The 25,375-nt window shown below is 38.6% G+C and overlaps 1 protein-coding gene across 2 annotated transcripts in view; it reads left to right on the top strand.

The window, feature by feature from the left end:
* The window catches only part of Fbn1 (fibrillin 1), a 237,322-nt gene that overhangs the window by 154,485 nt on the left and 57,462 nt on the right, over window positions 1-25,375 (top strand). For both annotated transcript variants that reach the window (XM_020160570.2, XM_074065892.1), the window contains exons 26-38: window positions 1,420-1,545; window positions 1,672-1,800; window positions 2,600-2,725; window positions 3,125-3,250; window positions 4,478-4,600; window positions 8,397-8,522; window positions 10,542-10,667; window positions 17,169-17,291; window positions 17,443-17,565; window positions 19,080-19,205; window positions 21,439-21,561; window positions 23,149-23,271; window positions 23,576-23,740. In XM_020160570.2, coding sequence (XP_020016159.1) covers window positions 1,420-1,545; window positions 1,672-1,800; window positions 2,600-2,725; window positions 3,125-3,250; window positions 4,478-4,600; window positions 8,397-8,522; window positions 10,542-10,667; window positions 17,169-17,291; window positions 17,443-17,565; window positions 19,080-19,205; window positions 21,439-21,561; window positions 23,149-23,271; window positions 23,576-23,740 — 1,665 coding nt within the window. The remainder of the gene's footprint in view (window positions 1-1,419; window positions 1,546-1,671; window positions 1,801-2,599; window positions 2,726-3,124; window positions 3,251-4,477; window positions 4,601-8,396; window positions 8,523-10,541; window positions 10,668-17,168; window positions 17,292-17,442; window positions 17,566-19,079; window positions 19,206-21,438; window positions 21,562-23,148; window positions 23,272-23,575; window positions 23,741-25,375) is intronic.

Raw genomic sequence — 25,375 nt, 5'->3', positions numbered from 1 at the left:
GGAAAAAAGATAATTGGTGTCTCAGAATTCTAAGTATGCAGAAAGGCCCAGCTTGTGTTCCTAGTGTAGAGTTTGTGCTGCTATCCCTCATGTCAGACTTTGAAAGTCTGGACCTAGTTAGTATATATTTCATAACTAAATCAACTCAGAAAATGGGAAATAAGTATATAAATACCACTTAATTATCTTTGTGTAGAAAAGTAAAGATTTCTCTTCCTACTACAACTCCTCTTTCTCTTTTTCTCTCCTTCCTTCCTCCATTCTTCCCTCCTTCCCTCCATCCCTCCATCCCTCCTTTCTTTCTCTCTTTTTCTTCCTTTTCTTCCCCCACCTTCCCTTCCTCCTTCCCCCTCTCTCTCCTTCCCTCTTTCCTTTTTTGCTTCTCTCTCTCTCTCTCTCTCTCTCTCTCTCTCTCCCTCCTACCCTCCCTCCTTTCCTTCCTTTGCCACCAAAGTACTTTGATGTTCTTGATTAACCTGCCAACTCTGTCTGTCCTGGCACCATGAGAAGTGACCTTGTATTTCTTGAGCTTTGGATCCTACTTTGGAAAGGCCCTGTAAAAGGAAGCTCAGGTAACAGGTTACATATATGCAGAGTCTTCTAATGTACAAGATGCCCTTTAAAATTATATTGATGAACCTTAATGGTATGTACTACCAAGAAAAAAATTTAAATAGTACAAGTTATTCATAAACAATTTAAATTACAAATGACTTCTTTAAAATTCTTGTAAGAATTTTAAGGTATATGCAGGAAATCACCAGCGACTAAATGAATACTTGCCTTTGCTGCACATTCAGTTGATGATGGTGGGGTAAGTTAGTCTAGTCATCTTCTATGTGCTTTAAGTGTAGACATTTGTGGTTCAGAATAGTTTGTACATTCATTTGACAAATAGAGTTATTAAGTATTCACTATGTATCAGGCAGTGTGACAGGCTCTAGACATCCATATAAGTACACTTTAATTCCCTAATTTCTAAAATGGAGAAGTTGAAAAGTCCAGAAATGTTTACCTAGTCACATCCCATATATCACCATACATCCTTTGAGAGCTTATTTGGAGGTTCTAGCAGGAGAGCACAATTACTCGTATACCCTTGACAGAAGAACAGTCCTACTTGTACAGGGGATGGTCATGCTCTTTGACTGAGCACACAGCTTAGGGAGAGACGAGACACACATGGAGTGGTGAGAGAGGAAGGGCATACCTGATTAGCCAGCCAGATCAGCTGAATCAACCATGGTGCTCAATGGGGTGACATGCTGCAGCCACATCCACCACACATTCTTTGAAATGAGTATTGTCAAGACCGGAAGTCAAGACCCTCCAACCTTCTGGGTTTGAAAAACTAGGCAGTGAGACCTCCTAAAAGACTGCCTATAAACTTTTCCTCCCCACGTTTTCTCTTTCTTGAAGATATCAATGAGTGCAAGATGATACCCAGCCTCTGCACCCACGGCAAGTGCAGAAACACCATTGGCAGCTTTAAGTGCAGATGCGACAGTGGCTTTGCTCTTGATTCTGAAGAAAGAAACTGCACGGGTCAGTGAATGGGCCTCTGGGGGCAGGAGAGGGGGTGGCCTTTAAAACCTCTTCTCTTTCCTATGTGTGCCTCAAGTATTAAGGCAATCCCAGCACTCACCTGCTGCCATTGTCGTTTCTGTGCAGACATTGATGAGTGCCGCATATCTCCTGACCTCTGTGGCCGAGGCCAGTGTGTGAACACCCCCGGGGACTTTGAATGCAAGTGCGATGAAGGCTATGAAAGTGGATTCATGATGATGAAGAACTGCATGGGTAAGTTTGTGGTCATTGATCAGCACAGGAAGAAAAGCATTTTAAGAAACATGGATCCCTACTTTCCAGGTTCTTGCTGCTGTCCCCCTCCACGCCCCAACACACACACAGACACTGGTCTCCCAGTGAGACAGTCTGTACCAGAGAGAGACTAGCATGGGTAAAGAATGAGGGAATTCCTGCTGTAGGATTGTGGGTGACCTTGATGACCAGTTGTGAGTCTTTCAGAAGTCAGTTTCACACCTGGAATAGACAGTGAATTGAGAACAGTTCAGGCATAAGCTTTAGTAGACGTCACAAGTAGAGGTTAAGCTGACGACCTAAGATCGGGTTCCCCAGAAATGAAGTTTTACATGGGGATTCTTGCACTAGTGACTTTTGTTTGGAGGGAGGGTTCTTGGGAAGAACCTGTCAGGACATGAGAGAAGCAGCTCAGTGCAGAGTTAGAAGATTAGCCAAAAGTTCCACTGCATTTCAGCCTTACTCTGAACTCTATAGGGAGCTCTGGAGTATGAACGGCATCAGAGAGTTGTCCTGTGTTGAGACAAGGTCAAGATTTCATACTTCCACGCCAGTCCAATCAATGATTGGCCAAGGGTGGCTGCTAGCCTGGGAGTGGGGTACACTCTCTTACCTCCCAGGCATTTGTGAGTGGAGTGGATAGCAGTTCTCCAAGAAGGGAGCCTGCAAGCCATTAGCAGCCAGGACTCCCAGCAAGTGAGGGTGGCAAAGGGGATGGTGTAGTACAGGTGATCAGGACATCACCATCATCTTCAGCGTGGTCATTTCCATTTCACAGATATTGACGAGTGTCAGAGAGATCCTCTTCTATGCCGAGGAGGCGTTTGCCTAAACACAGAGGGAAGCTACCGCTGTGAATGCCCCGCTGGTCATCAGCTGTCTCCAAACATCTCTGCCTGTATTGGTAAGGAGGAAGACTTTCAGACCACTTGCTTGAGGCCAGACCCACATTGCAGCCAGAGTCAGAAGCTTATGTTTTCAAAGGGGGACTGGCGGGGGGGTGGAGGGAATAGGGAACCAGCAGGAGTGGGAAGGGGAAAGGAGAGGGTGATGGGGGATGAATATGATCTAAGTCACTATATCTATATATGAAAATAGCATAATGAAGCCCACTAAAAACTTAAAATAAAGGGGGAGGAGAGATGGGAGGTAAGAAAGAGTAATGTAGGTGAAGTAAATTTGATCAAAGTACATTATATTTATGTATGTAACTATCATAATGAAACCCCTCTGTGCAATTAATTTATGCTAATAAAAATAGTATAAAAGAAGATTCTGTCTGCTCATCTTTGTTTCTAAACAGACATCAATGAGTGTGAACTGGGTGCAAACCTCTGTCCCAACGGCCGCTGTGTGAACCTCATAGGGAAATATCAGTGTGCCTGCAACCCTGGTTATCATTCAACTCCAGATAGGCTGTTCTGTGTTGGTGAGTTCCATAATTTTTTTTTTGTCTTATGCTTTATTTTACTTAGTCTCTTGGTTAAACACTCAAGCAATGTATTCTGAGTTCTGTTTTCATCTCTAGTTACTTTTACTTAATATCTCCTATCTGTCTTTAAATAAAATCCTTTTCATAGTGGCTCACAATCTTTAACTCTGGCCTCTCTTATCTGTTTAAAGAGCAAGTTGAATAAAGATGTAGGATGGTTTAGCTATAACAAGTATAATTTGATGCACGTTGTTTTGAATAATGAACACTGGCATATGCCTTGTTTATGCATATACATGCTGAGGCAAATCAGCCAGTGATAACTAACCCTGAGATAAACTAAACTTGGTGAGTGCTATGGGAGAGATGAGCATAGGATGAGATCTCTGCCCTTAGGTAATGTAGATCAGCTAAAAGATCTTAAAGGATATCTGTGGATAAGAAGATAATGGAATATTCATGTCTTACATTGAGGTCCAGGCCATGTCTGACATTCCTTAAAGATGGTTTTTTTGTGGAACAAGTATTTTGCTTTGTGGTTGGCCGTCTGTAGGTTTAATTGTGCTGTGAAGAGTGGCCCTGAAAGCCCTGTGGCTTTATTGTGCCCAAAATCAAGTGAAATTTTGTAAATGCTGCCAGATTTTGCCTGGTTTGGGGTGTACATCATGTGGAACTGCCAAGTCTCACATGGTTTCCACCCAAAACCGTAAATCATCACAGCGTCTTCTGAAACATGGCCCAGGACAACACAGAACTTCAACTCAGGTTCTTAAAAAGGATTGGAACCTCAACTAATCAAACTGAAATTCAAGTTTATAACTGCATCTGTGACCAACAGAATTGTTACAATCACAAACACACAGGAAGGTGTCTTTTGTCTGTTTTTGTGCTGCTATAACAGAATATCTTAGACTGAATGTTTTATAATGCATAGAAATTCATTGGCTCACAGTTCAGAGGTCTAGAAAGTCCAAGTTCAGAGTGCTGCTATTGGACGTGGGCCTTCTTGCTACATCATCACATGGCAGAGGCAAGAGAGTGAGAGACAGCAACCTGGTCCAAACTAATGCCACACATCCACATTGGGGCCCTTATGACCTAATCACCTCATCAAAGTCCCTCCTCTTAATACTTTCCTAATGGTATTAAATTTCAACATGTGTTTTGGGTGAGGATAAACATTCAGATCATACCAGCAGGTGATATTATTTTCATTTATCCTAGACATCGATGAATGCAGCATAATGAATGGTGGTTGTGAAACCTTCTGCACAAACTCTGAAGGCAGCTATGAGTGCAGCTGTCAGCCAGGATTTGCATTAATGCCAGACCAGAGATCGTGCACGGGTGAGTAGGTTCAGCCTCTTACTGAAATCTCCCAATGACAGTTTCCTAAGTAGAGTGGTTCAGGGCATGGGTATTAGAGTTAGATAGTCTTGGGTTCAAATCCTTGTTTGTCACATACTTTAGCTGTGTGTCTGTGATCAAGGTACTTAGCATCAGATCTTTTCATCTACACAATGGGGTTCAGATTGTGTGGAAGAGTATGTTTGAAACTTATGTGCCTTGCACATAATAAATGAAGTATAAAGTACACTTTCTTCATTGAGCAGGATTTGGGAGAGTTTGGTCTTTTTTTTTTTAGACTTCTCATTTAAAAAAATTATTGTCATATTATTGTTGCACTAGGGGTACATTGTGACATTTACAAAAGTAATTACGATATATATTAGTTAAATTCACTCCCTCCATTATTTTCCATTAACCCACCTCCACCCATTCTTAGAATAATTTCAGCAGGTCTCATTTTTCCATTTTCATACATGAATACATAACATTTCCACCACATTCACCCTCCTACACCCTTTCCTTATGTCTTCCCCCCTCCCACTGGTACCAACCCCCAAGAAAAGACCTGTTTTATCTTCATGTTCTCTGTTTTTTAAAAAATACATTTTTATGTGTTTAAGATAACTGCACAGGGGGTTTTCTCGTGACATTTCCATGTATATATGTATTATAACCTGAATTGGTTCATCCCCTCCATTTTTCTCCTTTCTACCTTAGTCCCCTTCTCATGGTGATTTCAACAAGTTTCAAAATTCTATATTCATTGCTATATAGAAAGAGAGTTTGATCTTTTGACCTAATTCAGTGCTTCTCTGGGTGTGTCGCCTGGATCTATGGCATCACCTGAAGTCTTGTTAAAAAATGCAAAATCTCAGGCTCCATCCCAGATCTACTGAGCCAGAAACTACTCGTAGTCTCAGGAATCTGTGTTTTCGCAAGCTCTCCAAGTCATTTGGATGCAGGCTAATATTTGCAAATCACTGTTCTAATTTATACTTCCTGTCATATCACCCTGGGCTGGAAGAGCCATGCAACCAATAAGAGATAAGAGATAGAGTGGATGATTCAGGTTTTGATTTGGGCCCAGTTAAGGAGGGAATTTGCATTTAGAAACCATGATTATTTTGTTTGACGTAGAAAACTCTCCCTGACAAACTCTAGATAGAAATTTTGCAATAAAAAGTAAATGCTGAAAGCAAATATTTTCACTAAAAGTACATGTAAGTAGAAATATTTATTTCAAGCAATTTTACCTTAAAATATCAGTAAAGCAGAAGATAATTAGGCATTTAGAATTTGATAATGAGAAAAATAAGATTCACAGTCATTTTTGAATAATAAATTCATATGAGTTGAAAATTTTAATTAAGTGGTAGACTTTTATTTTGTCTTGTTTTGTTGTTACAGCACTGGAGTTTGAACTCAGGGCCTACACCTTGAGCCACTCCACCAGCCCTTTTTTAATAATGGGTATTTTTGAGATAGGGTCTCGCAAACTATTTGCCTGGGCTGACTTTGAACTGGGATCCTCCTGATCTCTGCCTCCTTAGTAGCTAAGTGTGAACCACCAGTGCCCAGCTTTGATAGACTTTTAAATAAGTGTGGATCTTATCATTAAACAGTACATTGTGAATCTTGAAATGGTTCTCTCCTTTTTCACCCAAGATAAACCAATGAGAAAAAAACACATGAAAAATGCTCACCATTTCTGGCCATAAAGGAAATGCAAATCAAAACCATACTAAGATTTCACTCACTCCTTTTAGAATAGCTATCATAAAAAACACTGCCAACAACAAATGTTGGCGAGGATGCAGGGGGGAAAATGAACCCTCATACGCTGCTGGTGGTAATGTAAACTAGTACAACCACTTTGGAAAACAATACAGAGGCTCCTTAAAAAAACTAAACATAGATCTGCCATATGATCCAGCATTACCACTCCTAGGGATATACCCAAAGGAATATGACTCAGGTTATTCCAAAGGCACCTGCACACCCATGGTTTTTTTTTGTTGTTGTTGTTTTAATTTCTTTTATTCATATGTGCATACAATGTTTGGGTCATTTCTCCTCCCTTCCCCCCGCCCCCTCCCTTTCCTCCGCCCCCTGCCTCTCCCTTCCTACCCCCTCGCTACCAGGCAGAAACTATTTTGCCCTTATCTCTAATTTTGTTGAAGAGAGAGTATAAGCAATAATAGGAAGGACCAAAGGTTTTTGCTAGTTGAGATAAGGATAGCTGTACAGGGAGTTCACTTGCATTGCTTTCCTGTACATATGTGTTACATTCTAAATTAATTCGTCTCGAACTAACCTTTTCTCTAATTCCTGGTCCCCTTCTCCATTGTCCTCTGTTGCTTTAAAGTTTCTGCATTAGTTCTTTTGCACCAAGGACATCAAATGCTATCTTGTTTTTTTTTTTGGGTTTCTTGCCTATCCTCATACCTCCCTTGTGTGCTCTCACCTCATCATGTGATCAAAGTCCAATCCCCTTGTTCACACCCATATTTATTGATGCACTATTCACAATAGCGAAGTTATGGAAACAGCTAAGATGCCCAAATACTGATGAATGGGTTAAGAAAATGTGGTATTTCTACACAATGGCATTTTACCCAGCCACGAAGAAAAATGAAATTTTGTCATTTGCAAGTAAATGGATGGAACTGGAGAACATCATCTTAAGTGAAGTTAGCCAGGCTCAGAAGGCTAAAAGTTGTATGTTCTTCCTTCATATGCAGACTTTAGACCTAAAACAAATGCAATATATTATTTGACATGGGTCACACACTAACGGGAGAATGTGTACAGGAGGAGTAGGGAAAGGAAAGGAAACCTAAAACTTGAAAGTGGTTGATGTGCCCAATGTACAGGAGCTAATAAAGTAACCTTAAACTGACAGAGGCCACTATGGGAAGGTGACCGGGAGGTAGTGAAGAGGTCTGATAGAAATGAACCAATTTGTGTTGTAATACACATGTGCATGGAAGCAATGCTAGGAATCTCTGTATAGCTATCCTTATCTCAAACTATCAAAAATGGCATGTCTTTCTTATCGCTTATGTCTTCTCTTCAACAAAATTGGAAAAGAGGTTTTCTATCTAACCCTGTACATGAAAGCATTTGATGTCCCCACTTCAGAGGAATTAATACAGAAACCTTAAAGTGACAGAGGTCAACACAAGAAAGGGATCAGGAACCAGTGTAAAGATCAGTTAGAGATGAATCAACCTGAACACATTTGTACATGAAAGCAATGTTAGGAATCTCTCTGTATAGCTGTCCTTATCTCAGCTAGCAAAAATGCTTTGTCTTTCTTATTATTGCTCATTTTTACTCTTCAATGGAACTGGAGAAAAGTGCAGAACAGGTTCTGCCTGGAAGTGGGCGTGGGGAAGAGGGTGGTACGGGGGCAGGAGGGAGAAATGACCCAAACAATGTATGCACATGTGAATAAATGCATCATATAAATAAATAAATAAATAAATTTTTTTAAAAATTGGAAAAGAGGGCAGAACAAGTTCTGCCTGGAAGTGAGGGGGGTTGGGGGGAAGGATGGGGGTGAGGGAAGGTGGGAGAGATGACCCAAACAATGTATATACATACAAATAAATGAATAAACAATAAAAAAATTTTAAAAAATAAAAATTTAAAAAACTTCATTTGGATTTGAGAGTTAATAGTCAATCGTATGTGAATAGGCTGAGTTTTTTGACTTGGGTTAGTTAATGTTTTCTTAGTGAACCATAGATCCATATCAACTGCATGTTGTTGTTGGCTTTATTCTTTTCAGACATTGATGAGTGTGAAGATAACCCCAATATCTGTGATGGTGGTCAGTGTACAAACATACCTGGAGAGTACCGGTGCTTGTGTTATGATGGATTCATGGCATCTGAAGACATGAAGACTTGTGTAGGTAAGAAAAGAACACACAACTTTCCAACTTGTCTATTTAGTCACAAATATTGTTAAATCACATGAAAGGTAGTTTGTTTAGTTGATAGCTGGATCCCATGGGAAAAGTCAGGCTATTCAGGGGAATCATGCTCATATTTTAAAGCCAGCATTCCAAAGAGCAACTTTCTTGTGTCTGTGATGTACTGTTCTTGTCAGATATGTTTTGTGGATTAAGCTAACCATAGATCAACTCCATTCCTATCCATTAGTTCTGTCTAGTTAACTCTTCTGCTGTGACTAGAGTTTAGGCTTTTAAAATGCTTGACTAAAGCCACACAAAGTTTATCTTTGATAAGAATGCAATAAACTCTAGAATTAATTACTTCTTTTTGATAGTTTCTATTTCTATGTCTTCAAACTTGTAAAGCTTTTCTTTTGTGATATCTAGTCTGTCTTTGAGCTATCCAGTATATTTTTCATCTTAGACACTATAGTTTCCATCACTAAATGTTTATTTTAGGTCTTTTTTTGTCATATCTTCTGTGTTTCTACTTAGTATGTTCAGTCATTCCTCTCTCACTTTTGGAACACATGCAATACGATTATAATAACTGTTTTGGTGTCCTTGTCTACTAATTCACTAATCTGTGTCATTTCTATGCCATTTCAATAAATTGACTGTTTTCTTCTTTATTGTTCATATTTTCCTGCTTCATTGAATGCCCAGTGTTTCTTTTTAATTATAAGCCAGTCATTGTAAATTTTACCTTACTATGTGCTGAATATTTCTATATTCCCAAAAATATTATTGAGCTTGGTTCTAGAATAGTGTTAGATTATTTGGAAACAGATTGAACCTTTCAAAGCAGTTAATCTAGAACTAATTTTGCTGCTAATTACTGGGCAAGAGCCTATGGATTCTCTACCCAATACTCTGTAACTTTTGAAACTTCCTAGTTTGGCTGATGAGAACAGTCACAATTCCACACTTTCTGTGATCTTTGAGTATTGTTGCCTCTAAGTTTTTTTTGGTAGGTCTTTCCCCAGCCTCAAGTAGTCTGTTTCCTTACCTGAGCGTGTTCACTATTCATCTGAATACTTGAGGAAGACCCTGCATAACTCTTTGGACCTTTCTATGCCTTCAGTTTTTCTCTGTCCTTTACTCTGCCTGTGAGCTCTGACTTCTAGGACTTCCAGGTTCATCTTTTCAATCAGTGATGTCACCTGGTTCCATCTGGCACCTCTTTCCTATACCATGTTGTTAAAACTCTCTCTAAGCAATAATCTGAGGGCAATATAAAACTCATCTAGTTTATGTTCTTTGTTTCAGGGATCCCTGTCTTTTGTTGTTCAATGTCCAGAAAACAATTTTGCTTATTTATTGTTTGTTTTTTTAAGTTGTTGCAGATGGGGAGATTATTCTACCTTGGCCAGAAGCAAGAGTCTAGAATTGATTATATTTAAGTTCTTGTCTTTATTGAAAATCTTCACTTGAAAACCTTTGGTGAAAATTTGTGAAGTCCTAGAAATTGAAATGAATGTCATAAAAAAAATAAATAAAATTTTGAGAAAGAAATGACATTTATAACTCTTTGCACTGACTAGCTGTTCTATTCTTTCTCGTAAAATGAGGAAACTAAATTGTTAATACCATGCAAACTGAATCAAAGATTTATCCTCTAACAGAGTGTGCTATTTTAAAAAGTTTTCTAGACTGTCACATAAGCAAGCTTTACATCAGTCTGGACTCAATCCTATCTAATCACCTGACCTCCTCCTGTGGGCCAGGTAAAAGCTAGCTTGCTTGCTTAGCCAGGTTGCAGATAGCCTTCAGTGTAAAAGCCAATGTGAATTAGGCTCCTTAAACAAATACTTTTTCTGGATGAAAGCATTTAAATATAATATTTTATAAGATTTTTTTCTGAGTGAAAGTATTTTATATTTTCTAATTTATTTGTCATAGTTATTTTGTCACAGGGAAAAGTATTCAATTATATCAGGTGGTTGGGTGTATGAGAATAACTTCTGTGTTTTACAGATGTCAATGAATGCGATCTGAATCCGAATATCTGCCTCAGTGGGACCTGTGAAAACACAAAAGGTTCATTTATCTGCCACTGTGATATGGGCTACTCAGGCAAAAAAGGAAAAACTGGCTGTACAGGTGAGTGGGTTTTCTTTTTCCATTTTGAACAACAAAATATTAAATACTGAGGGGACTGCTGTCATAATTGTAGATTAAAATAAGTTTTAAAACTATTAACATTTGAATTGCATTATAAAGCATTTCATGTAACATTTGTCATTAATCTAACCCCTATGCCTTTGATATTTGTCTTCAACTTTAACACAAGTTGAAGATTTTTCCCTTCATCTCTAAAAAAAGAGGTATTGCATCAATTAACATTATAAATTTATGAGGTTAAAATCACATTTTCATATCAATGTAGTGAACATGCTAATTATTAAGCTAATTATCCCTTTATCAAAGAAAACCTTTCCCAGTAACCTCCTTTGCCAACACTTCATTTAAAGTTTTATAACTGACATTGCCCTTTAAGGACATACATCCTACAGTCCATATTGTTCATCAGCTCTCTCCAGTCTTCCAGTTACTTAAATTAGAGAGCTTTTGATATAGGCAATTGCTTTATCCCAAACAAGTCTTTATTCTTGGAACTTAGCAAATCTTTTGACGTGATAATTGAACCATTTGCATCTGTTTGTCTAGTACCAATAGCACCTGAGAATATGTGTAGGAAACTATCCTATTAAATGCTAAATGGAGAAAGTCATTCTGTGGCAATGATATTGTTTTATAAGTATTTAGTTGGCATTTTCAAAGGTGAGGCAATGATATCAAGTACGTAGGATAACATAATAAAGTTTTACTGCAGTGACATATTAATGTAACACATTGTAGCATATAACAGAATTTGAAGTTTAATGGAGATCATAGTGAACTTGAATTAAATAACTGCATAATTTTTTTTCTTTTTTATGAATAACAGACTTTAGTACCAAAAGCCAGTTTGGCAAGCCTTTGTGACTTAGAATAAACATTAACATATTTGCAGATTGGCAATGGGATAAATGTCTAGCTCCTCCTCTTAATTATATCAACATATTTCAAGAAAGCACCAAAATATATTCACTGCTATTACAACCTGGCCATGATCATAAGAGTCAAATTCATGAGCACATAGGATGATGGCAGGTTCAAAAGTGACAGATTCTAGCCAAACCACAGAAAGAGGCATAAAGCTGGAATGTTTTCATTTCACTATATTACGTTTTGTGCGATCCCTGACCAGGGGTCCATTTTGATAAATGGCATAGTATATAAACTCTATGATCTCTCACGTGGCCTCTTGGGTACAAACGATCCTGAAGTTCCAGCTTCATTTTTAGCATCCAGAGTAAATATAGGACTTGGTGAAGGTTAGTGATCTGGCAACCACAAAGAGAGAAATAGAATACTCTACACTATATGTCTGGCTAAACAGAGGTCTCTGAAGTTCACTGCAGAGGGGCATGACACTCATGAGGGGAGACGTTACTCTCATGGGACAGTCTTCTTCGCCTATTAGAAAGGGTCTCTAGTACTCCATTCTCCAAATTCCAGCCTAGTGAGGCATGTGCCATGACCGATTATTTAAGGCCTCTTAAACTTTCATGCCACATTAATATCATTTTAAATAAATGAGATACAATGTACGTAACACCCTTGGCATAGTGTGCTGGCCAAAAAATGGGAGCTATTGCTGTTATATTACATGAGGCAAGCAGACACCATGTACAGAGGCCAATTGAATGAAAAGCATAGCTTCCAGTCTACCAAAACTTCAGTATTACTGTTTACTAACACATCCTCAAAATCATCTTAAAGAAGGAACTCTACATTGGAAGGCTTGTTTTTCCAGAATTGAATGTGTTAGAGACTGAGACCCTAAGGACGAGGTGCGATGACATCAGGTTTACATTAGCAACTATAGCTATTTAGTAAGTCACATGAGCTAAAACACAGAGATGAAGTGGAAGAAACACTCTATCCTTTTTGAAGGGCCAGTTTGTTGCCCCATTCCTTCAAATTGCAGCTTAAATGATTTTTCAACTTAATATACTCAGTTAGCACTATAGGAAGAAGCCTGAGTCTTATGGCCCCTTAAATATCATGGTATCGTAGCATGGAGTAGAACGCTGACTTTTATTCCTTGTTCTTCTACTGGTTTGTGATCATGAACAAATTACCAGGGTGCTCTGTAATTACTCAAATGTCCCCTGGGGTAAGTGACACTGCAGTGACCTGTAGGAAGTGGGGACTGCATTAGAGAGAGAAGAAAGAGATTCTCTGTAAACCCTGCTATTAACAACCAAGGGTATCCCATTGGGTTGGAAATGACTTACACAAACAAAATTGGCAGAAAGTTTGATACTCTTAAAAACAAGTTTTTTAAAATATCTGGGCCAAAATGTTTCTTCAATCCCATGTAACTAGGGCTCTTTAGCCAGCTTTTGGTTTAAAATTAGTGTCACTCACAATTTAGAATCCCATCAGGTTACCTTGGTGACGGTCATGTTAAAGACAAGTGTTTGTAATGTCCCAGGCAACTGATGTAAATAGAGATATGTATCTTCCCTAATTGGATAAGCAAACCATACACCAAATAACAAGAACAGACATTGGAACAGTGTTGTGTATGATAATACAAAAGAAATATACCTACCCACCTATTTATTTATTTAGATAGAGTTTTTAATGAGTACCTCAGAAAGGAATTATAAAAACATCTATGCTATTTCATAAGGAGGGACTTTGTTTCATGAGAACTAAAAAAAATATCCTCTGGGCTCCATTACAGCTTTGTCTAAATATTTCAGCTCCCTGTCATTACTGTGTGTTTCCATTTTAACAAATAAACATGTTGTTTTTTTTTTTCCTCCCAATCACTTCAGCAGTGTTAGGAATCCACCCACTGACTTACATTCCCAGCCCACACAGATGCTAAAGGTTTCGTTTTTTTCTTCTTAAGCTTTGTCCAAATTGTGGGTATGGCTAAGGGGAATGTTTGATTTAATGAAGAGAGAATGTGCCTTTGCTTGAATCCTAGGACACAGCTCTCCTATCCATGGCTTAAGTGGGCTGGATTACAATTTTTCTGTGACCCAATGTAAGCCTTCTATTGCTCATTCTACATAATTGTAATTGGAAAAAGAAAAAATAGGTCACTGTTAGGTGCCATCCTGGGTAGGTCTTAGCTTCTACAAGTTCATTTTTAAGAGAACTACCTTAAGTGGAATAAAATCAGAATTGTTTGTAGGTAAAACAGCAGGATTTCTGGGCATATATATTTCTCAGACTGTCTGGTTCCTTTCATGTAAGAAATGTTTCTGAGTCCATGAGAGAGAATCCTATACTTCAGCCACCAGCAGTCAGTGAGATTTTGTATTCACTCCCTTCCAGTTTTCTTATCACTGCTAATTCTCCTCTACTGGCTACCAGCCTGTGAAAACTACATGGGTGTTCAGTTCATAGTTTTGGCTCAAATTCTGATCCAAATTAAGAAATCCAAGAGTGGTCTTTGCATTTGGCTTTTATGTTTGCTGTTATACCCTCTTCCTCAAACCCTAATGGAGGAGCTTTCTCTTTTGCCAGCTCCGTGAGATCAGGATCCACGTGACAGATGTCCAGGTGTCAGGAAGGCAGGTGTTTTGTATGGATGAATGACGGCAGCAGGAGGTCAAAGCAGCTCAGAGCACAGCCCATACTAGCATAATGACTCCTGTGGGACACAGAACCTGCACATGGGGTCTGCTCAGCCCATGCCCTCGCCTACCAAGGAAGCCTGGCACACAGGACCTTGGAATCTTTGTGATGGAGAATCAATGGGGCAAAGGAAGTTGCCATGTCAGCCTAAAATTTGAATTTCTGTGCTTTTCTTGGCTTTTACTTAATCTTAAAAAGGAATTTTCTGTCTGGAGCAATCTTGAGGGGGAAAGAGAACATTTGTACAGAAAAAAGATGTTCTTGGCAAGCACGTGCTGTGATTCTTTCACATTATTGAAGAGTTTCAGTACAGCACATTGTTTGCTTGTTCTCCCTGTGGCTCAGTTTCCCCTTCTGTTTTCTTTCACAATGAAGTACATTCCCAGGCTGCCATTGAAGCAATTACTTAGTAATATTTAATATTTATAATATTAATTAACAATAGTTGGTGTGTGCCATGCAATTGCACACATGTGCAAAAACTTTTTTATTCAGAAATTCCTTTACACTTTATGGGCACGTGGTCTTTCCCACTCACTTGATACGTATGGATAGTGGAAGGGATTTGAGAATTGCAACTATTTACAAAATGGAGAATTGGGTCATGAGTCACTCTCCCCTTGTACCCCACAATGCATGATACACAGTCTCTTGCAAATATAATTATTTCCACCTCGAAAGCATTGCAATAAAGTTAAAAATATTTCATTAAATTAGAATTCTATATTAGCATATTCTTCATAATAAAAAAGGAGAGTCTCCTTTTAAGAGAAATAGTAATTTTCTTAAAAACAAGACTAAACATGGAAGGTAAAAGACAGATGAAAATAAGGGTAACTTTGGCCATTAGAAAATTGGAATGAGAAAGATTACAGAATTAGTAGATTTATAAGCTCTGGTCCACTGTGAAAAAATGTGTTATTATTAATAAAAGAGACCTGTGAACATTTCTCTCAGACCATTAATATTCACCAACATTTAAAGAACTTTTTTAAAGTGAGATTTAGAATGAAATCCTGAAGTTGCTAAAGAAATGGGTTCAATTAGGCAGCTGTGGCCCAAGGGAAGAGTGGCCAATCAGTGGACAGGGAAACCAAGTCCCGGGGAGTCCTTGATCTGCCTGTTAACTTTCTATAGGCTCCAACTTTGTGTCTTCCTCTGAGAAACTGAAGCTTGGGAGACTGCAACTCTGAGTTCTTTCCACTTAGAAAATTCCTTGGTTCTGTAATGTCTGGAGGCTTTACTACAAATGCAGTTGAAACTCATTCCTTCCATTTAAGATGATTTGCCAGAAGAGATCAGGACAAATAAGGCTAGGTAAATTAAAGCAGGACTTCATAAATGTGATAGTTTGTGTCTTTCCTTCTGAGGAAAGTGATTATTTGAGGGAAAAGAAGACAAGTGCATGCCTTGCTTCTTGTCAGTTCTATGCAGTATGTTAGGCCAGGTTCGCCTTCTTGAATTCCTGGGTCTACTTTCCTTTATATCCCAGAGTGGACTTTCCTCCTTCTTTCCCTGGATTGTGCTGTGCTCAGTTATTCAGTTGGTTAAAGATCCCAGTCACAAGTCCAAAACTGTGTGCCTCTCTTGACCTGCCATAAAAGTTCTAGAGGTCCTGTAAGCTCCAAGGTTACGTGAAAATTCAGCTGTACCCTACATTGGACTGTAAGGACAGGCTTCCACATGCTTCCACATTCTGATTATTAGTGACATCACAAAAGCGTTTCTGTAGGAGAATATGCCATTATTTTTATTTTGTGGTTGCTCTAGAAGCTATGAGGAAGCCAAAGAGCCCATGACCATTTCAAGGCTTCAGATGGAACATTTGGCAAAGGACAATTTCCAAACACTTTCAAATCATTTAATTCGGTTTCTTAAGTAAACTAAACGGTGAAAACAAGTCGCTTGCCCAGCGTCTTTTTCACAACACTATTCAAGAGATCACTGAAAATTCTTGCAACATTCTGGACGTCAAAGCTATCCTTCTTGACCTGAGTTTTGTGTGATATTGTTTCTATGTAATGTCATGATATCATATCTAGGTATTCTCAATCTTAGTAAATGACAAAATTGATTATGAGGGTAACCGATGACATAACGGTTAACTTCAGGAAACAAAACATTTTTTCACTTTATAGTTTATATTATTTTTCTAACACTGTTGTATAGTCTATCTTGGCTGAATTTGGAAATGGAATTTGGGAAAATGGAGAATTTTGATAGTTTTAGTAACTCGACCCTAATCTGCTACTCCTTATTCTGACAAAATTCCCTTTAGATTGACTTGAATTTTACAAAAAATTTGCAAGAATGCTTGCCCTCCAATGTGCTAGAAGCTAAAGAAGGGATCCCTCATATACCGCCTTAAGGAACATTTTCTACATAGGCTTGAATTAGCACTGCCCAAAAGAAAGTTTCTTAAGAAATAAAGCGTAATTTAATAATGTTTTAAGTTTAAGACTAAAAATGTATATATGGCTCAAAAGTTTTCTGATATGCCAACAACATTGCATTCTTTGTCTGTATAGGATATGAAGACAATATGCATTAGCACTCTGTAGTTGATTTAATAAAAATATTGGCAGTAAGTGTTTGGCCATAAGCATTAACACTATAGGACTTTCAAGGACTTTTTTTTGCCAGGTCCTCACCTGAAAAAAGCTTCATTTTGCTTTGCAAAGATAATTAGAGCTAGCAATAGCTAATACCGTGAGATTGTTCTTTCTTTATAAGTAGAATGTAAAGCTGTTTAATGTAAATAGAGTTTCTATGTGCATGCTAAATAAATCTGTACTACATGGAGGTAAGTTTGAAGACAAGTCAACTTTTGAATATTACTAAAGATCATAAAAGGCATTTGCGTGCAACTTTTCTCTAACCCACTGGTTACTTTTCCAGACATCAATGAGTGTGAAATTGGAGCACACAACTGTGGCAGACATGCTGTATGCACTAACACGGCAGGAAGCTTCAAATGTAGCTGCAGTCCTGGATGGATTGGAGATGGTGTGAAGTGCACAGGTGAACTGGAAAATAACAGAAATTGCTTAGCATGAGCTGCATAAGTTATAAATGTGAAAGTATTAATTCTATAAAGCCAAAATTAACATGTGTGTTATTGACTTTAAATGCTGCATTTTCTGTGAACAATGATGTCATGTTATTCCTTAAGATCTGGATGAATGCTCCAATGGAACCCACATGTGCAGCCAACATGCAGACTGTAAGAACACCATGGGCTCTTATCGCTGTCTCTGTAAGGAGGGATACACAGGAGATGGCTTCACTTGTACAGGTAGGCTGCTGCTGGGACAGCTGCAAATTTTAGTCTGAGAAGCAAGGTACCCCACATCTTTCAGAGGGGAAACTTTTTGAAGACTAAACAGTTGGCAGAAAAGATTACCTATTTGAGACTAGATCCCCATGGAATGAAAATAAGGAACCAGGTCATCTAGAGAGACCTTAAAATCTCTCTCTCTCTCTCTCTCTCTCTCTCTCTGTCTTTCTCTCTCTCTCTCTCTCTCTCTCTCTCTCTCTCTCTCACACACACACACACACACACACACACACACACACACATTTTTATCTATATAATGATGGCACTAGTTTAAAACAAATTACACTTTCTTTTATGTCTGTCATCATTATATTTTTGTGTTTTTTCTAACTGATGACTTGCTTTCTGTACCAAACATAAGGATAAACTTGCTGTAGGAAGCTATGTAAGGAAAAGGATGAGATGGTTTCAATTAGGAGAAGAGGGTATATTTTTACTCAGCATTTAATTTTCTCCTATTAGCTGTCATTATCATCATCTATATTGATTTAAGTAAGAATTATGTACTGCTTTAAAAGGAATTCATTTACTTCCAGTTTTATGTATTAATACATTTTTCCCTTCTAAGCTCTAAATAATAGTCACAGAATTAACATGAACTGCTGTATATCTATATTTAAATAGATATGATTACAATGTGATTATGAAACTTACATATATACTTATGTGTGCATGTGTACACAAACAGGACTTTGTATGTCAGGACTTCAAGGTTAAATAGGCTAGCGAAATCCATTACTCATTGGTCGTGAGGCAGTATAGCTACTAATGTGACTTAAGGCATTAATCTATCCTGTGCACTTTGCTAATAAGATGTCATGTAAGCATGAAAGAGGCTAAGACCCATTGAGTGGTTTATTCAGAATTTTTTTTTACTTGATAAAAGTTTTATCATAGTTGAAATAATTTCTGCCTAACCTAGTGCTGTTTTGTCATCATAAACCTCCAATTACATTTAAGAAAATAGTTAAGTTGCATTTATTAGTCATTTATAGTTCATGTGTTTGATATTTAATGCCTATAGTTAAGAAAACTAGGTAGAAAAGAAAGGAAAACTAGGTAGAGATTAGACAGGTGGAAATTTTGGTCTCCTCTGTGATTGCCATTCTAGTTCCTTTGCTGCCCATCTGTAAAATCTGAGAAATCAGCATAAATCTTGACATACTGTTTCTGGTCATGAATTTGTCTTCCATGTGAATGGCCCTTCTTGAAAAGGCCTTCATTTGAATCATTTGTTTTAGCTTATTAGTCATTTTACATTATTAAGGATAATTTAACATTCAGGATTCTGAATCTGAATCCCATATTTATTGCATATCCAATATCAGCATTCAAAAGAGAAGCACACTAAGTTTAAATATATCAAATAGAAGTTATGGTAAAAGAAAAGGTTGGCAGTTGTAAAAAGAATAGGACCTGAAGCATTGGGAAGCTAACTGAAAAAGAGTGACTTGTGTTCTTTCTGTCTGCAGACCTTGACGAGTGCTCTGAGAACTTGAATCTCTGTGGCAATGGCCAGTGCCTCAATGCCCCTGGAGGGTACCGCTGTGAGTGCGATATGGGCTTTGTGCCCAGTGCTGATGGGAAAGCCTGTGAAGGTAATGGATGGGGAAGCTGTCGGGACCCTTGCAGGGCTTGCTGAGGGCTTGCTGAGATTCATTGACTTACACGTTCCTGGCCGTTTTCTTCTTTTAAATCTAAGATGTATTTTGGTCTCACATTTGAACTGGTCAGTTCAGTTTGTGGAGAGTTTAGGTCTCTAGCTGGATCATTTCTCTAAGAAAAATGTCCACTCTTTTGCTGTAGGCTGAACATCTGGACTTGGCCAGATGGTCTACAAGAGTAGGCCACTGGACATAAGGGGCGGTCAGCTCAATGCAGCCCATTTATTCCTGTTTCTGGGGAAAAGAAGTCAAAGTGCAGGTCCCCTGATGTTCTGCTAGAGGATTGTCTTTAAATACAGAAACATGACTGTTCATCCCTGCCATGGTTTGCTTTCTAGAAATGAAAGCTTCAAAATAATGACAGAGCAGATCGTTTTCTCTATATGTAGACTAATGTGCTAAGTATATCTCAGCGTGTTCTCTACATATCTAACATATATAAACATAGAACAATATTTTGCAAATCCTTCAGTACGGAACTCCTTTAAACAATACCATACACGATGGTGTCTCTAAGCGTAAGGCTGCGTCTTTCTGCAAAGTGTTGATCAGACGGGTCCCGGAACCTGTCGGCTAAGCATGGATCCAGTTAGGAAGTTCTCTTTGTCCACACTTGTCAAATTTAAGCACATTAATCCTTCACTGAAAATAATTAGTGACTACAATGAACTAAAAAGATTTCAGTGGAAATAAGCAAATGATAATGATTGAAAGGTGTTTAAACAAGGCCCTGATTAATGTTTTAGCTAATAGTTGTTACTTGTTAACAAGATACAAGCTCAGAGTCAGGCTTCAGCTACGATATATACACATATGTATGTATAGATGTACTAATTTTCTCATGTATTTCTACGTAAATACTTTTCTTTATTGTGGTGCCATTGGGTATTCTTTATACAGTGTATATTAAATATGCAGAGTTGATACAAAACTCCTCTGAGGCAAGAAACTAGATTATGCTTTTGCTCACGTGCCTACTGCCTTGTTTACTTTTGTTGGTTCAAACATCCAAGGAAAACAGGTCCTGTGCCACCTCTGGTAACATAAATAGTCACAGTGAAAGTTTTCCTTCTCTTAATGCTATAAGGGAAAGTTTTGTTTGTTTGTTTGTTCTTAATGTAAATCATCACTGGCAGAGTGGTCATGGCTATTTAAAGCCAGTCTTAAGGGTATTGGGCTTGTGTATCAATTGCACAAGCAGAATGCTAATATGTGGCAGGGACAGAGGCCTGGAAGAGGTGTCTACAGGTTTTAGATTTCTATCAACAATAGAAAACACACACCCTTATACAAGGTATGCAGGATGATAAAATTGATTATAAAAGTTACCACAGCTGGGCTCAGGCTTCTAATCCTAGCAACTCAGGAGGCAGAGATCATGGTTCAAAGCCAGCTGGGGCAAATAGTTCCATGAGATCCTATCTCAAAAAAACCTTCACAAAATAGTGCTGATGGAGTGGCTCAGGTATAGACTCTGAGTTCAAGCCCCAATAGCACACAAAAAAAAAGTTACCATAAAGAAAAGACTGTATAATTCTTAAATTTTTAACTCACAACTAAAATAGCAAATATATAGACATGAATAGCCAAATAATTGAGTTTACTATGGCCTGTTTGGCCCTTACCCCACAAAAGTGATGTGGACCTACATGAAATACCAAAAATGAGATAGATACATGTCCATAAATATTTAGACTACTTTCTGGCATGTCATAGGGACTAAGGAAGCAGTCTTTCACCAAAATGACTTCTCTTTGTGTGACAAATTTTCTAAAAGTCTAGAGGAGCCAGGGGCTGATGCCTGTAATCCCAGCTATTTGTGAGGCAGAGCTTGGGGGAAACCTCTGTCCAGGCCAGCCCAATCCAGGACAAAACCTGAGATCTTATCTGAAAAGTAACTAAAGCAAAAAGGCCTAAGGTTGTGACTTAAGTGATAGAGCACCTGCCTACCAAGCATGAGACCCTGAGTTCAAACCCCAGTCCTGCCTCAAAAAATGTAAATAAAAAAATAATTCAAAGTTTAGAGGAGAAGTGTCTAGATTGATGTCAGGGAGACTTCATTCTCTTAATACTAATACCATAATTGCCTGTTTGTTTTGGGTGGTTTATTTAAAAAAAATTCAACATTTCTCCTTTTTTTAAATTTTTTTATTTTTCCTTTCTCAAGATATTGATGAGTGCTCCCTTCCCAACATCTGTGTCTTTGGGACATGTCACAACCTTCCTGGTCTGTTCCGCTGCGAGTGTGAAATAGGCTATGAACTGGACCGAAGTGGTGGGAACTGCACAGGTAAGATGTCCATTTCCATCAAGATTGGCTCCCAGGTGTCCCAGGAGACCCAGCTTACAGGACATCACTGGGACCACTAATCACAGAGGGAAAGAAAAGCAAGGATGAGGCATTAGGAATGATCAAATCATTCTCTCACACCTCAAACTGGTACAGGTGAAGGATTTGTAGCCTTAGAGCTGAGCCTGTGGCTTGGGGGAGTGTTTCCATGGGTGCTCCAGCTATATGGCTTCCTGGCCATTTCCTTTCCTCCCTGGGTACATTTTCAGAGAGTTTCCTTTTGATTCCATGTTGTTGAACCATGAGATTTTTCCTTCCCATCCCTACCCTGTCATGTCACCTGTGTGTCTGCTGCGTAGAGCTCAACCATCCATTTCTAATGTATAAGTCATTTTCTTTAAGAGCAAAACACTCTCAAAGGAACATAAGAAAAAAATCAGGAAAGATACAGGCACCCAGAAAACTGCCACCCAGTTCTCTTTGGCACTGTGTAAAGACTTTGCCAGCCATTGGCAATTCTTCCTGGTCCACTCTCCTAGTCAAGGATATGGAGGAAACAAGTCCCATCCCATTGAACCTCAGGATTTCAGTAAAAATCTTTTATTTTAGCAACTTAAATAAGCCATGACTCAGTGGCTATCCATACTGCCACCACCGCCACCTCCCCATAAATGTTCTGGACTGCAGTGGTCCTCTGCAGGCCCCCCTCTCCCCTTGATTTTCCTAGAATGTAGTGTGACATCAAACTGGAAGTCACCTCTCTATGGTCCAGACCTTCTCTTCAACTCCAAGGCACCATCAGAGTCATTCTAACCTCATTTCTTTTGGTATGCCTCTGTCTACTCAAGTGCACCTGGGATTTGAGCAAAAGAATCATCTGTAATGGAACCCACAGGAGGGTTGCCAGTTCCATGAGGAAGACCCAAGGACAAGGTTTCTCTATTCCCCAGTCTCTCCTCTCTGGACCCATTTGTCTAGTTTTCAGTATTTCCTTAGCATTTAAAATAATTATACAAGAGTGGAATGTGCCAAACACATGTCCTAAATATCTACAATTGTGTACACATTTTTGGAATAGAGACTGGAAGGGAAATATTCAACTCCACATTGAGGATGAGAGGATTTTCACAGGCTAGAAGAAATATGCTGTGCCTCGTGCATGCATCTGTAGAGAAACAGCAGAAGTCTCCTGTTCCTGAGGGTTCCCTGGGACATCTTGCTCTAATTTGACAAAATAACAAGCCATGAATAATTAAGTATATATATATATATATTTTAAAACCTGTGTCTGAAGTTTTGGTTGACCGCGGTCACAGCAATGTTTTGCCTTCAGTTACCTTGACTGGAATATTTTTCCTAGTTCCAAAGTTGTATTTTATCCTGATGACAAATTTGAATAGTAAATAAGTTCCTGGGGGAAAGAGATCAAAGACTATGACACATACGGGGTTTATTTCAGAAGTCAATATGACTAGTGACTCTTAAAATTTTTGGTGGGGAGCCCTAGACTTGGTCCTACTGTCTTATGGTGATGTCAGCCCCACATTGGCCCATTTGGTAATTCTATCTCTTGCTGTTTGGTTGTAGATGTTAATGAATGTCTGGATCCAACTACATGTATCAGTGGGAACTGTGTCAACACTCCAGGTAGCTATACCTGTGATTGTCCACCTGACTTTGAGCTGAATCCAACTCGAGTTGGCTGTGTTGGTAAGATCTTAAAATCTTTTCAGAGATGCATGCTATTTATTATTTTTAAAGTGGCATTGAACACATTCTGTTTTCAAAGTTTATAAAAGTAATAGTCTAGAAATTTAAACATTTCCAAAATATATTTTATACCATCAGGTTCCTTTCCTAAAGGAATATTTCCAGTATATATTCTTGGGTAACTTTTAGTTTCTTAGTAAAAGCAAATTAAGATTTTTAAATTGTTTCAGAAACAAGTTTGAATTTTTAACCCTCAAGTAAAAAGAATCCACCTGACACTTTCTTGTTTGTATATGGAATATAGATACCCGCTCTGGAAATTGCTACTTGGATGTTCGACCCAGAGGAGACAATGGAGATACAGCCTGTAGCAATGAAATCGGAGTTGGAGTCTCTAAGGCTTCCTGCTGTTGCTCTCTGGGTAAAGCCTGGGGGACCCCTTGTGAGCTGTGTCCTCCTGTGAACACGTGTAAGTAGACATCCTCTTATTTGTTATTATTGCAACTTGGGCCAGTTCTCCTTTCTAGATCTGCAGAAGAGAAGCCATGAGCAAGGGAGCTACCAGTAGCCTCTGTGCTTAGATCAGAAAAGGTAGATGGATCCCCTGGGTCCTGTAACAGGATCTCATTTCCTATTTGGGGGTCAGAAAAGTGACCCATTTTTCTTTTCCTAAAAGCTCTGCTGAGGCAGGGAGCATCTCACTGCCACCTAAGAAGAGATAGTACTATTTTAAGATTTTTCTAGGCTAGGTTAGCTTTACTATTTTGCTTGTCTTCTAAGGACACATAGATCAATCTCTTCTTGTTATTTATTGGCTGAGTTGAGAAACTCCATAACAGCTTCAGAGAATCAATTAAACAACTATAAAATGGAAGATTATCCCATTCTTTGGGTATGACTTGAAAGGAAGCTACAGGATGTGATTTCTAAGTAATACGTGTCCTGAAAAATAAAACCCTTCTTATTTTTCTGAGTGGGTCTTGAATTATGATTCAGAATTAGGTGTAGCTTCTTTGGCAAAAGTCAATGGCTGCTGGTTATAGGTTATATTAGGATAGATGTTAATTCTTTCCTTGCAAAACAGTCATTTATTTGTTTCTTCTAAAACACTTATTAAATACCTTGTTTGTCTACTTAGGATGTGGAAAAACTAGATCTTGCCCTTCAGGAGTATGTAGCCTGGTAGGCCAAATATGGCCTAAACATAAGAGCTATAATTCAATATAGGCCTCAGATATAGAAGAAAGAAGAGTAGACATAATGCCTTGGATGGTAGAAAGATACATGGGACTCAACTCAGGACTGTACCACTTGCTACCTGTGAAACCTTGAACAAGTACTAGATTATCTCATAGGATTAAATGAAATCACTCAAATTAAACACCCATTTGTTTTCATTCCACTGCCCTCCTCAGGCCTAGTGATCTTTCTTGTCCTCGTGTTTCTATACATGACAAAACTAATTCTCCTGGTTTCCCAAAACAGCCTTCTATGGTGTCCTTTAAATCCCTCATTAACTGTTATTCCAGTATTTCACTCAGAAACACTTACTCCAGCACCATCCCAGCACTGTGATGACCCAAACTGTAGTAACATCCTAGTAAGAATCTGCAGACCATTTCTTTCACAATCATCATGGTCTTTCAAAATCTGATCATCCCTGTTCTGGCTTTCTGAAATTATATGTCTACATGGCATAAAGGTGTATCTGTAATAGTCCCATTCAAATTCTGATCTAGATTTGGACTGGGGGGACCTCTTGCTTTGCTACTCATGAGTTCCCCCAATTAAAAATCTGGGTTTTCCTCATTCAACATCAGTGACATTGACTATCTTCCTCTTTTGCTTTTTCTCTTCTCTTTCTGCAGTTGTCCACTCATTTAGGCTCTCCTTGTCATGCCCTTTCTTGAGTACTTAATTCAAAAGTATGCAAAGTGGTTAGCATCCTCTTCCAGACTGCACTGAGCTCCCTTTCTGAAGAGAAGACAGAAGGTGGTGCCCACCAAGCACTTAGCCCTGGAAACGAAACTATGCTTGGAAACCAGTTGTCTCACATTGATAAGAGAAGCTATAATTCCCTGGAAGGGAAGCTGAATAAAACATA

Source organism: Castor canadensis, chromosome 2, assembly GCF_047511655.1.
Source record: "Castor canadensis chromosome 2, mCasCan1.hap1v2, whole genome shotgun sequence".
NCBI lineage: Eukaryota > Metazoa > Chordata > Mammalia > Rodentia > Castoridae > Castor > Castor canadensis.
The sequence above is the reverse complement of the archived record's forward strand: the minus strand, read 5'-3'. Positions and strand labels throughout refer to the sequence as shown.